General features: G+C 33.1%; 1 protein-coding gene across 2 annotated transcripts; it reads left to right on the top strand.

Moving 5' to 3' along the window:
* The first annotated feature begins 4,368 nt into the window (after window positions 1-4,368).
* On the top strand, window positions 4,369-8,781 carry LOC140987809 (proton pump-interactor 1-like). 2 transcript variants are annotated; one of them, XM_073456470.1, is made up of 7 exons: window positions 4,369-4,526; window positions 5,392-5,767; window positions 6,162-6,353; window positions 6,477-6,656; window positions 6,750-6,944; window positions 7,426-7,524; window positions 7,609-8,781. In XM_073456470.1, the coding sequence occupies exons 2-7, from the start codon at window positions 5,429-5,431 to the stop codon at window positions 8,545-8,547; spliced, it is 1,944 nt and encodes a 647-aa protein (XP_073312571.1). In that variant the 5' UTR covers window positions 4,369-4,526; window positions 5,392-5,428; the 3' UTR covers window positions 8,548-8,781. The 2 variants fall into 2 exon arrangements, with proteins under 2 accessions (XP_073312571.1, XP_073312572.1); XM_073456471.1 differs by lacking the exon at window positions 4,369-4,526 and adding an exon at window positions 4,531-4,720.
* Window positions 8,782-11,453: the final 2,672 nt, after the last annotated feature.

The raw sequence follows: 11,453 nt of genomic DNA, 5'->3' as shown, positions 1-11,453 counted from the left end.
TATATAATTGCAATTAGAATACATATATAGGTGACGGCTGCCAAACTTATAATTGCAATTAGACGCCTCAAATTATTTAAATTTACAATTGGATTGAGGTTTGATAAATAGATTTCAAACGATTCAATTAATTCAAAATCATTATAATCGTAAATAAACAAAATTCAAAAATAAACACCAATGAATTTTATTCCCATTATTATATTATGGGGGTGATTATTTTGTTTTAAATTCGGTTTGAGCTCATGCTTCTTTTTATTAGAAGACATTTATGTGTTATTATACCACGGTTGATAACGACATAATCAATTAAAAGATTATAGATCCATATATTCGAAAATTATGAAATTAAATCGAGTGAATTTGTTTCCATGATCTTAAATTATCTACTCGATAAATCATCCCGCCTACAAAATCAAGGCTATCTTTGATCATCGTTAAAAATATTGAAAGATCAACTTTAGAATTAGATCAATTGACCCAATTCAAAGTAATAATATATGAAAGATCAACTTTAGAATAATGGATTTGATCGAATAGTAATAATCCAAAATACAATGTCAATATTGTCAGGACAGCAAGAAAATGGTGACAACGTGTTTAATAAGGGTGACTTTAACGTTGCAAGGCCACCTACATTTAATTGAGTTCACGTTCAGGGTTGGGGGATATAATTTATTAAATTTTAATTATAATAATTCGATCAATTTTGTCGGACATATATTATATTTGGATATATGAAAAAATATTATTTTTTATTTCAAATATAAACATAATTGATATGTTTCATGAATAAGGATTCACAAATTTTGGGGTAAGAATGGTTACTTACAAGTATGGATGAGCAAGATTTCGATTAAATCGAATTAACCGACCGAACCGAGCTAATTTGGAAATTCGGTTCGGTTATTTCGAAAATTTGATTTTTCAATTAAAAAAATTCGGTTAATTCGGTTCGGTTACGGTTTTCAAAATTTGAAATCGGTTAACCGATATAATAAATACTATTATTTAATAATTTTTTTAATCAATTTATATTTATATATATATTAATTTTTAATTTTTAAAATCAACCCTAATTCTAATTTTAATCAAACTTTAATTTTAAAATCAACCATATCAATTTTTATATTTTTTTAAATTTTAAATTTTTATGTTTTTAATCGATATATAATTAAATTTAAATCATAAATGTTTTTTAGAAAATTAATCGGTTAATTCGATCACCGACCGAATTAATCGATTTTAATTTGGTTTGGTTTTCACCGGTTATGAAAATTAATTCGTTCGGTTCGATTATTGCTAAATATTTCGGTTTGGTTCGATTATTGCTAACCGATCGAATGCTCATCCCTACTTACAAGTATGACGAAATTTTTTTTATATTAAAAGGATATTACGTAGTATTGTTTTTTAAATTTAATTTTATCGTGATGGTGTAAATGGTCCACTTATAAATAAATAAAAGAAACTTCCATGTTTATGTACATCTGGCAAATGTAGGCAGTTTGAAACATTTAATCAACAAGTAATTTATTGAGTGACGATTTAAGTTGTACAATTCAATTTGGGTTATAAATAATATTGGCTTTCATGGACACTTAATTTTTTCCAAAAATAAAAAAAATTAGCAATAAAATTTGGAAAATTTGAATTTTTGTCTTGTAGCTGTGTCATTTTGCAATTTTGATTTTTTATATTATCGAATTTCAATTTATTTTCATTAGAAAGTGATGATAAGACATATCACATTTAGTGTCACATTAGAAAAAAAATATTAAAATTGAAAAAAAAAAATCTCGAAAATGACTAATTAAGACTAAAATTTGATAAATGATACAACTATACGGAATAAAAAAAATTTTATATCGGTCATGTTCGTCGGAATCTGGCTAATTTAAACGGATCAGTTTTGGGTCTAAAATTTAAACTTTCGTTATCCAAATTAATCTTCTTGAGGCTCGTTTCCAACGATTTTTGGACGCTTGTCTGACTTGTGATATTGGGCCTTATGGAACTCATAGGCCCATGTTAATGAAGTCTGTTAATTGAAGCCCGAATCCGGGAGACATTTTAATTAAATTTTTTTTTTATAACCATTCTAAATTTTGATCTATATTACTAGGTAGGTTTTATAAAAATAAATATTTTTCGTATATATATTCTATTTTATTAAAGTTGAGGACATGATAGTAATCAACTAGAAAAGACACCAATTTTTTCTCCAACTTTACCGTTATATGATACTAATATTACACTTTTTTTTTAAAAAAAAAAAAATTTCAACACACACTTTTATTTTTATTTTTTTATTTCAACAATTCCAATATCCATTCAATCCCTCCATAATCTGTCAAATTTCACTTTAATCTACGATAATGATAAAAAAAACTGTACACATATGCATCGCGTGTATAGAGTAACTAGTATTTAGAAAATCTTGATTAGTGTAATAAAGTGATAAAATATAAACATGTTGGTTCGTGTAATGAGATGCTGAACTGGTGTCCCCAAAATGCCCCGGCACTACCCGCAAGGCGAGCTATTATCCTTCCGAGGAAAATGAGGAAAATACTATTTTAGTTTCCCACCAACTCATTCGTTTTTGGCTAAAATAAAATAAAGTATAATTTTTTATATAAACAAAAAAATCAGACGTTACGATTACATATAATTCAAATTGAATTTAATTTTAAATATAAAATATCTCACTTTAGTCCGCATCCACACAAATTTAACTCAAATGTTTGACATAATTTTCAGTACAGATCGATCATATGTCCAACAAATAAAATCAAATATTTATATGCTTTATTTACTAAAATCAGTTCTCAAAACATATTGCCGAAATAGAGGCAAACATCGGAAATATTTTATTAGAATATCAGATAATGAATTAAATATAAAATACGATTATATAAATAATAAATAATTTCAATTACTTCGTTTTACTTTTTTACCATTTGACTATTGTATTAATGTTATTCAAGAGGAACTGTTTCAAATATTTCAATATAGCGCCATGTATCTAATATCTTCTCCAACCGAGGTATGCATAATTATGAGGCTATATGTCTCAAAGTAGTGTGGGAGTCGATGAAGCAGATAATCGTTTTGATCAATATTTCATAGGACTAACTTGTCACACATGACATATCGATCTATTTGATTAACGTGATTTGCAGTTTATTGCATTAGTCCGAAGATTTATCCAGTGCTCATTGAAATATAACGGCTGTAAGTTTCCACAACAAAATAAAATAAAATAAGACAATATATATTTATAATTTATTTTCCAGCACACTTTATTATTAAATTATTTTTTAAAAAAATAGTGATCAGACAAATTAAATAAAGATAGCCGTTGTTTGAGATAATACATGGAGTGAACGTTAATTTTATATCATCATATGATCTAAAATATATCATAAATATTTAGTAAAAGACATAAATAAGCCGAAATGAAAAAAAAAATCTGTAATTTGTAATTTTTATCAAACATGTATTTACAGAAATATTCATGAATCTCATATAATATTTTATTTTGAACTTAATATTTTGTTATTTCCAAAGCAATTATATTATTATATAGATATTCAAGATTTTAAATGTTTACTTAAATATAAATTAAAAATGTAAAAACATTTTAATATGTACAATTGGAAATCTCCAAATCCTAGGAATGTAAAATATTGTTTTTCCTAAAAAACAATTCAGGAGTAAGTCTATTGTGAGACGGCCTCACGAATATTTATATGTGAGACGGATCAACTATACCGATATTTACAATAAAAAGTAATACTTTTAGCATAAAAAATAATACTTTTTCATAGATGACTCAAATAAGAGATCTGTATCACAAAATAGGCAAAAACTTGTGTGAGACGGTCTCACGGGTCGTATTTGTGAGACGGATCTCTTATTTGGGTCATCCATGAAAAAATATTATTTTTTATGCTAAGAGTATTACTTTTTATTGTGAATATGAGTAGGGTTGACCCGTCTCACAGATTAAGATCCGTGAGACGGTCTCACATGAGACCCACTCTACAAAATACGACCTGTGAGACAGTCTCATACAAGTTTTTTCCACAATTTTCAGTTCTCAAACTTACAAAGTAAGATATTTTGTTTATCTTTTGAAATTCAATGGTGTAATATGAAGCTAGTCTCCTTCTCATCAGCAAGTATTTACCAGAACTATAACTGTGGACTGAAATCCCGGTAATCCCACCATTAATGCTGTTCGGTAAAAATAAGGGAAATAAAAAAGAAAAAAAAATAATTTTGTAATTTCAAGATTTTGTTTCTTCTTTTTTCCAACACAGCGTAAATTTCTCTCACTATATATCTACCTTTTTAGTCTCGTAAATTTATCACATTTCAGTAATCAAGAATTTAGCTTTCTTACATTTTCTCTCTCCATCTGTCTATCTCTAAAAAGGCTGAGATCTGTGTTCTCTCTCTCTTTCTTCAGTTGAGGGTCTGTCCTACAAATCTCCGCGTACTTTTCTTGGCCATTACCGGTAAGTTTAAGCCGGTTTTGCGCCATTTGATGGGAACCCACTGTTTTTTCTAGCCTTTTTTTTGCCATTTTGTGATTGTTTTTTCGGTCAAATTCGTTCTTATTGCTCTCTTCACACACTCTTCTTCGATATGTTGTGATCTTGATCTTTCTTGGTGAATTCGGGTGGTATTGATTTGAACGAGGAGTACGAGGGTTGACTTTCTTTTCCGATGTCCTAAAGTTCCATTTTTCCTTATCAATATATATAGATTAGCTTACCCTTAAGTTTTAGATCGATTACACGGAACTATTAGTGCATTTATTTGCGCGGTTTCTTGAACATTTCTGGGTTCTTTTTACCCCTTTATTCATTCTTATGTGTTTTTATAGAATGAATGATCTGCTTGTTATCTGTGATGATTTGCTGTTAAAAAATAAAACTTCTATGGCTTGATTCCGTACCGAGATTGATCTGCATCCTTTTGGTGTTTCAATCATTGTGGCTTTATACGATTTGTACTCATACTATGTAATTTGTAATTAGCTATTAGGGACATCCTTATTTGGTTTCAACATTACACATGGAATTAGATTTCTTGAATTTTCATGGTGCTAACTCATTGTTTGTATTTTTAAATTCCATCTGATAAGAAGTGTAAATTTGAGGGTTAAGGGGACAATGCATCAATCCAATTAATTTTGTTAGCCTGAGTGATTTCCTTAAACATCACAGTTAAGATTGTGAATTTTTCTGATTCGAGTGATCTTTGTTAATCAACGTTCCTCGAACAAATGATTTTCTTGTTGATAAAACATTTCCTTTTGGGAACTTTTCTGTTTTGTAAGGTCTGTTGTCGACTGATGGTAATTTATTTCTGGTGTAGGTTTTGAGAATTTACCGTGCGCCGTTTGTTGTATAACATGGGTGTGGAGGTTGTAGAATCTAACTCAGCCGTCAACATGGAAAATGGAAATGAAGCCAGCACATCAGTTGAAAATGGAAAAGTAATTATAAATTTTGGCTCACATGGTGTGGAAGAGCCAGTTAAAGGAGAAGCTCCTAAAGTTTTTGAGTCCAGTGCCCCTAAGGATGCAGTGGATGAGTGGCCAGAGCCCAAGCAGGTACACTCATTTTATTTTGTTAGGTACCGGGCATTTGAAGACCCGAACCTGAAAAACAAACTTGATCTGGCTGACAAAGAGCTTCAGAAAAGGAACCAGGATCGATTCCAACTTATCGAACGATTGAAGGAAAAAAGGGTAAGCTGTGGTATTTGTGTTTTAGCTGAGACTATACAAGGTTTTTTAGTGTTAGCCCCTTTAATGCCGCCAATTTTTGATTTGTATAGTTCTTCTACAATTTGGGAAATCTTTTGAGGGTTAGAAGGTTCACATTTAAGTAATTGTAAACACCTGAATTATTATGATTTTAAATAATGTGAATGTACCGTAGTGGCTAGCCATGCATCCTTTAAATTGGTTGATCCTATTAATCTGTGATGTTGCTACCGAAAGTTAACATGATTTATCCACTTTTGTCCTATTTTATTCATTCTACATGTCTCATGGTATTGATTGTGGAATGTGTCCAGTATAGATCTAATTATGAAAAGAAAACTGCGAGATTTTAAATGATGCCAAGTATGTGTTGCAGGGGGATCGAGCCCAAATAATAGCTCAACTACGGTCTTTGGGTGTTGAGAACAAACAATTTAGGATATTTATGGATGAAAAAAGGAAAGAAATGGAACCTCTCCAGCAGGCGCTGGGTAAGTTGAGAGGTCCTGCTGGAAGTAGAGAAAGGGCTTCCGGTATATGTTCATCCGAGGAAGAACTCAATGATCTTGTAAGATTTTATTCAACTGTTTTTTTTTTTTGTTATTTTCATGTAGTATATATTACATCAATTCTTTATATGTTACTGCCAGGATTGTGTAGCTAACATTTTTTTTATTGCTGACTGGCTTAGATTAAAAGTTTTCAATACCGCATTCAGCATGAAAGCATTCCTCTCAGTGAAGAAAAACAAATCCTTAGGGAAATCAAACAGCTTGAAGGTACGAGGGAAAAGGTTATTGCAAATTCAGCTGAGAGGGCAAGGATTCAGGACTCGTTAGGTGAAAAAGAAGCCATTCAGGACCAGGTCAAAGTAAGAAGATAGTCCCTTGAGATTTTCATGTTTAGAATCTTCTTAATTTCCATTTATCAGTAGCCTTATACTTATTTTTTGGTGTATATACAGCTGATTGGAGTCGATCTCGATGGAGTTCGAAAGGAAAAGCAAGTTATTAGTGCCAAGCTGAAGCAGCTTGATGATGCAAAACTGGAAGCAGAGAAAGTGATCAAAGCTTTAGAGGAGGAATTGACTACAATTACTGAAAAGAGAGACAAGACTTTTGAAAATATTAAAGAAATGAGGAAACAGCGAGATGAAGGGGTACACATCTTAAATTTAGTTTGACGTCTATTTATGCACTGTACTGTCTATGACCATGATTTTTTGGGTTGAACTATCTATCTATTCTCCATGACATGATTTTAGCATGTGCCTACCATCTATACCGTGTATCAAGAGAGAGCCCTTATTTGAGCTCACTCAACGAAAATACCCGCTGCATCATACCAAATAAGAACTGTATCATACTGATCCTTTTGATCTCTTGACAAACATATCCAATATCCATTGTGTTTAATATTTTGAATGTCATTAAAATTATTGTAGAGTAAAAATAATTTTATTTTCTCTATATACTTGTTATTTNTATGATGGATTGTCATAGTTTTCGACTCATTACTTGATTGCTCTTGTATTTTTCTGAGTAGCTCGAAACTGAATTTTTTTGGCCTTAACTTTTTTTTGGAAACTATGCCATATTTCACAATTTCGATCATTATGAAGTTTCTATTCCATCTTGCAGAATTCTCCCTACCATCAAAATCGTGTTGTCTTGACCAAAGCTAAAGTACTTGCAGTTAACAAGGATGTTGAGGCCCTGAAGGATCTTTCAGATTCAGAGGTTTGGAAAATTCTTCCTACTAGTAATTCAACGTCATTATTTTGTAATTTATTTCACAGTTGTTTTTGTTATTCCCTCGACTAGGTTGAGAACTTCATGAACCTCTGGAATAATAATAAGGCTTTTCGGGATGATTATGAGAGGAGAATCTTGTCCTCTCTTGATGCGAGGCAGTTGAGTAGGGATGGTCGGATGAGGAATTCGGAGGAGAAACCATTGGTGTCAGTAGAGGTGCCCACTCCATCTGTGCCAGAGGTGGTAAAAACAACTTTTAAACAACCCCCAAAGCAAAATTTGGTTTCCGCGGCTAAAGAAGATGCTTCGGAGTGGAAAGATCAGAATCCTAAGAATGCTAAAAGCAATAAAGGAAACAATAAAACAGAACTCACCTTGGAGAAGATTGAAGAGCAAGACAGGGAGGAAGTGTTTCAGTCTGATAAAATCCAGAAGGATTCTCTCCCCAGGAAGGAAGAATTGGATGAAACTAAGCTGAAAGAGCTTAAGAAAGCAGAAGAGATGGCCAAGCGCATTCAGACAGAAGAAAGGAGGAAGAAGTTGGCAGAGAAAGCTGCGGCCAAAGCAGCTAAAAAAGCTGAGCAGGAAGCGGAAAAGAAGCTCAAGGAAATTATATCTTTTCTCCGCACACTATTTCCAACTAACAAATTTTCAAGCTTTGATACTGAAGTTATTTTATTCGAATTTATACAGGAGCGTGAAAAGAGAGCAAGGAAGAAGACTGGCACCACTGCTGCTGCCGTGGATTCTGAAGAGCCATCTGAAACAAACGAAGAAGTTGTCGAACAGGAGATGGTCGAGGAAAAGTTCGAAACTACTGTTCCCCTCAAGAACAAGGCTCGTAAAGAAAACCCAATCAGGCATAGAGCACGCCCCAGAGGCGGTCTGGATTCACTTCCAAAGGCCATGCTCAAACGCAAGAAGACGACAGACTATTGGATGTGGACTATTTCTGCTGCTCTGGTGGTTCTTGCACTTATGGTAGTTGGCTACATCTATCTTAGTTAAGGTAGTGGAGAGGAAACAACTCTTGAGAGACTGTTATACTATGGTAGTGAGCGATAGTTTTTGGCGTCCTGTGTACTAGGATGGAGTTTGAGATATTTACAGCAGAGATACTGTGTGACTCTTTTGTTTTTTTGGATTGTATTTTCAATTTTGCTCCTAAAAATATTGTTGAAACCTTCGTTTACTACTGCAAGCTGTTATGGTGTGGTATGTAGAATTGGATACTATGCGTAACTTTGTTGTATCAAGAAAATTATGATAAAAGTTTAGCAATATTTGCAAATAGATTAATAATTTTTTCACGGTTTGGCTTTTGAAATTATGAAACAGAATTAGGGATGACATTACTGCCAACTTCTATCTACATTGTAGAATAAGGAACTTAAATATATCAATTTTGAAAAAAAAAAATCTTAAAAATATCTATTTGTCTTGAAACAAACAAAATATTGCTTAATATAAGAATATCAACCTCGTATCTTTCAGGATCAGCTTACTCAGAGATATGTTCATCTGCTGCTCAGCATTTTGCTCGAATTCATGAAGTTCTAGTTGAGAGGGGAGTGGCATCAACTCTGAATTCTGGTTTTTTAATACCTTGGTAAGTGGATGTGTTCTTATTAAGCGTGGAGTTCTTGTCTTAAAGGTAATACGTACCAGCTAAGTAATCACCAAATTGATTAGAAGAAGCCATTAAACTCATTTTAATATCCATGAAACTAAATCCCTCAAATGATGGGCTATGCTTTTAACTTGTGCAGCAAAGAGCGCCTCATGGTAGCACCTGGATTGGATTTGTTTGCTGTGAGTGATGAGAAGTTTATGGACATGTTTGCTGCTCCTGGAGCATTAAATTTACTTCAGAATGAAAGATAGTCCCTTCATAAATGCCAGAAAATACTGCATTCTTGCTTGAATGAATTCCAAAAATGTTGAAAGATCACTTCGACACAGCCATATCATATATAATATGTTGGTTTCTATGATTCGACTTGCCTGAATTGGTTTACTTTGTATCATTAATTGAGTGTGAGTTATGTTATATTTTCGTTCATTTGAAATAAAAGTATGAGTTCTTATGATCATTGTTTTGTTTACTATATATACAATAATGTATTACTATAATAAAATAAACATGTGATAGCTATATATCAGCAATTATCAAAACATGCATTTTCAAACGAGATATGTTAAGGATCTATAATATGTGATAAAAATCATAGATATTGTTATTATTATTATTATTTTTAACTCTGATTATAATAAAACTCGATCAAAAAGTTAGATGAAATAAAGATACCAAGACTTATCATCCACGCCGAATGCCTAGCCTACGATATTGTCGCATATACTAATCAATGGATTAATTAATTAGATGGAGTGAAGTCAGATATTGACAAAGTTGCGAAGCCTTCGATATTAGGTTAGCCATGGAGGGAATAATTAAAGCAGACATTAAAGGGAGGTCAAAGGAGACGGTTAATGGATGGGTTTGGTTAAATTTGGGATGGGCTCTGTCATGAAGAAACTAGACGTGCGACCCGACTGACTCATTTTCGGACTTGTCCTGTCCTACTCATTAAAACTCAGACCGGTTTAATTTGAGTTGGACCCACCAACCCGTAAAACTGAAAATTGGTCTTCAGTCCCCAGCCGTCGATTTTTTTTTTGTGTTCAGTCCCTGGGTACTTTTTAAGGATCTTATTCTTCACGTCCAGGATTACGTCCCGGATCATTAGATAGGAATCCAAAAATAAAGAGAGAAACAAAAAATATCACTACGGTATAAACGAAGAGTTTCAGAGTAAGCATTACACAATCTCCAAATGATTTTTTGGAAAAAAAAAGGAGAATAGATCTTCCATTTTTCTACCACATATCCTATTTTAATTTTTTCTATTTAATAGAATAGTAAACTCGGAGATAAAATCTAAAATCACGGATTTGAACGGCTCGTCTCGCCGTGACCTTCTCTTGAATTCTCAAAACTTCTGTCGCTCCATCCTCGCAGGGGCAGAGAACCCGTCGCTGTCTCGGCTGTGCTACCGGAAGCTCTGGGGAAGTCGGAATAGGAGAGCACTCAGTATTTTTCCTATTTTTAAGATTAAACAAAAGGATTCGCAAATAAAAATGCTAATGCTACAACCAATCCATAAATTGTTAACGCTTCCATAAAAGCTAGACTAAGCAATAGAGTACCTCGTATCTTTCCCTCTGCCTCGGGTTGTCTTGCGATACACTCTAGGACTTGACCCGCAGCAGTCCCTTGACCAACTCCAGGTCCGATAGAAGCAAGCCTTACGGCTAATCCACTTCATTTTTTGTCCAAGTGGCTTTTCTTGATCAATGGAGGATTTTAGTACCACATTTCCACATGAAGTGTACCACATTTTGTATGACATAGTACCACGATTTTGTGGGTAGGGAGTGAACCCAAAGAAATATTTTGATTGGGGATTTTTCACCAACTTCTCTCCGCCAAACACAAGAGAGAAATTATTGATCAATCGATATCGAATCACAGTCCCTTGGACAAGTTTGATCAACCGAAAGCGAGGATGGAATGTTGGGTTTTTAAACTTGTAAAAATCGAAAGTACTCAATCGAAGCAAATACCCCTTGTTCAAGGTTGTCGATGAGGCTGGAGTGTTGGCGGCACTGCGCCGCACCCTTTATTGTACAGGAAGCGGCCACAATGGCGGAGAGAGACTTGAGGGCACCTGAGCAATGCCAAAAAAAATTTAATCTATTAATTTTGACCCAATATGTAATTAACCAAGTGACTCAATTTGCGCAAATAATACATGTGTTCTCATCCCATTTAGAAAGTGGTCTTAAAAAAACGAGGTTTAAATATTTTCATCTTTTCTTCTGTCGGAAAAACGAGGTCTTCCTCTGGTTTGGTC

This window comes from Primulina huaijiensis, chromosome 11, assembly GCF_012295235.1.
Source record: "Primulina huaijiensis isolate GDHJ02 chromosome 11, ASM1229523v2, whole genome shotgun sequence".
Taxonomy (NCBI): Eukaryota; Viridiplantae; Streptophyta; class Magnoliopsida; order Lamiales; family Gesneriaceae; genus Primulina; species Primulina huaijiensis.
Note: the sequence above shows the minus strand (reverse complement) of the source record. Positions and strands in the feature narration are given on the sequence as shown.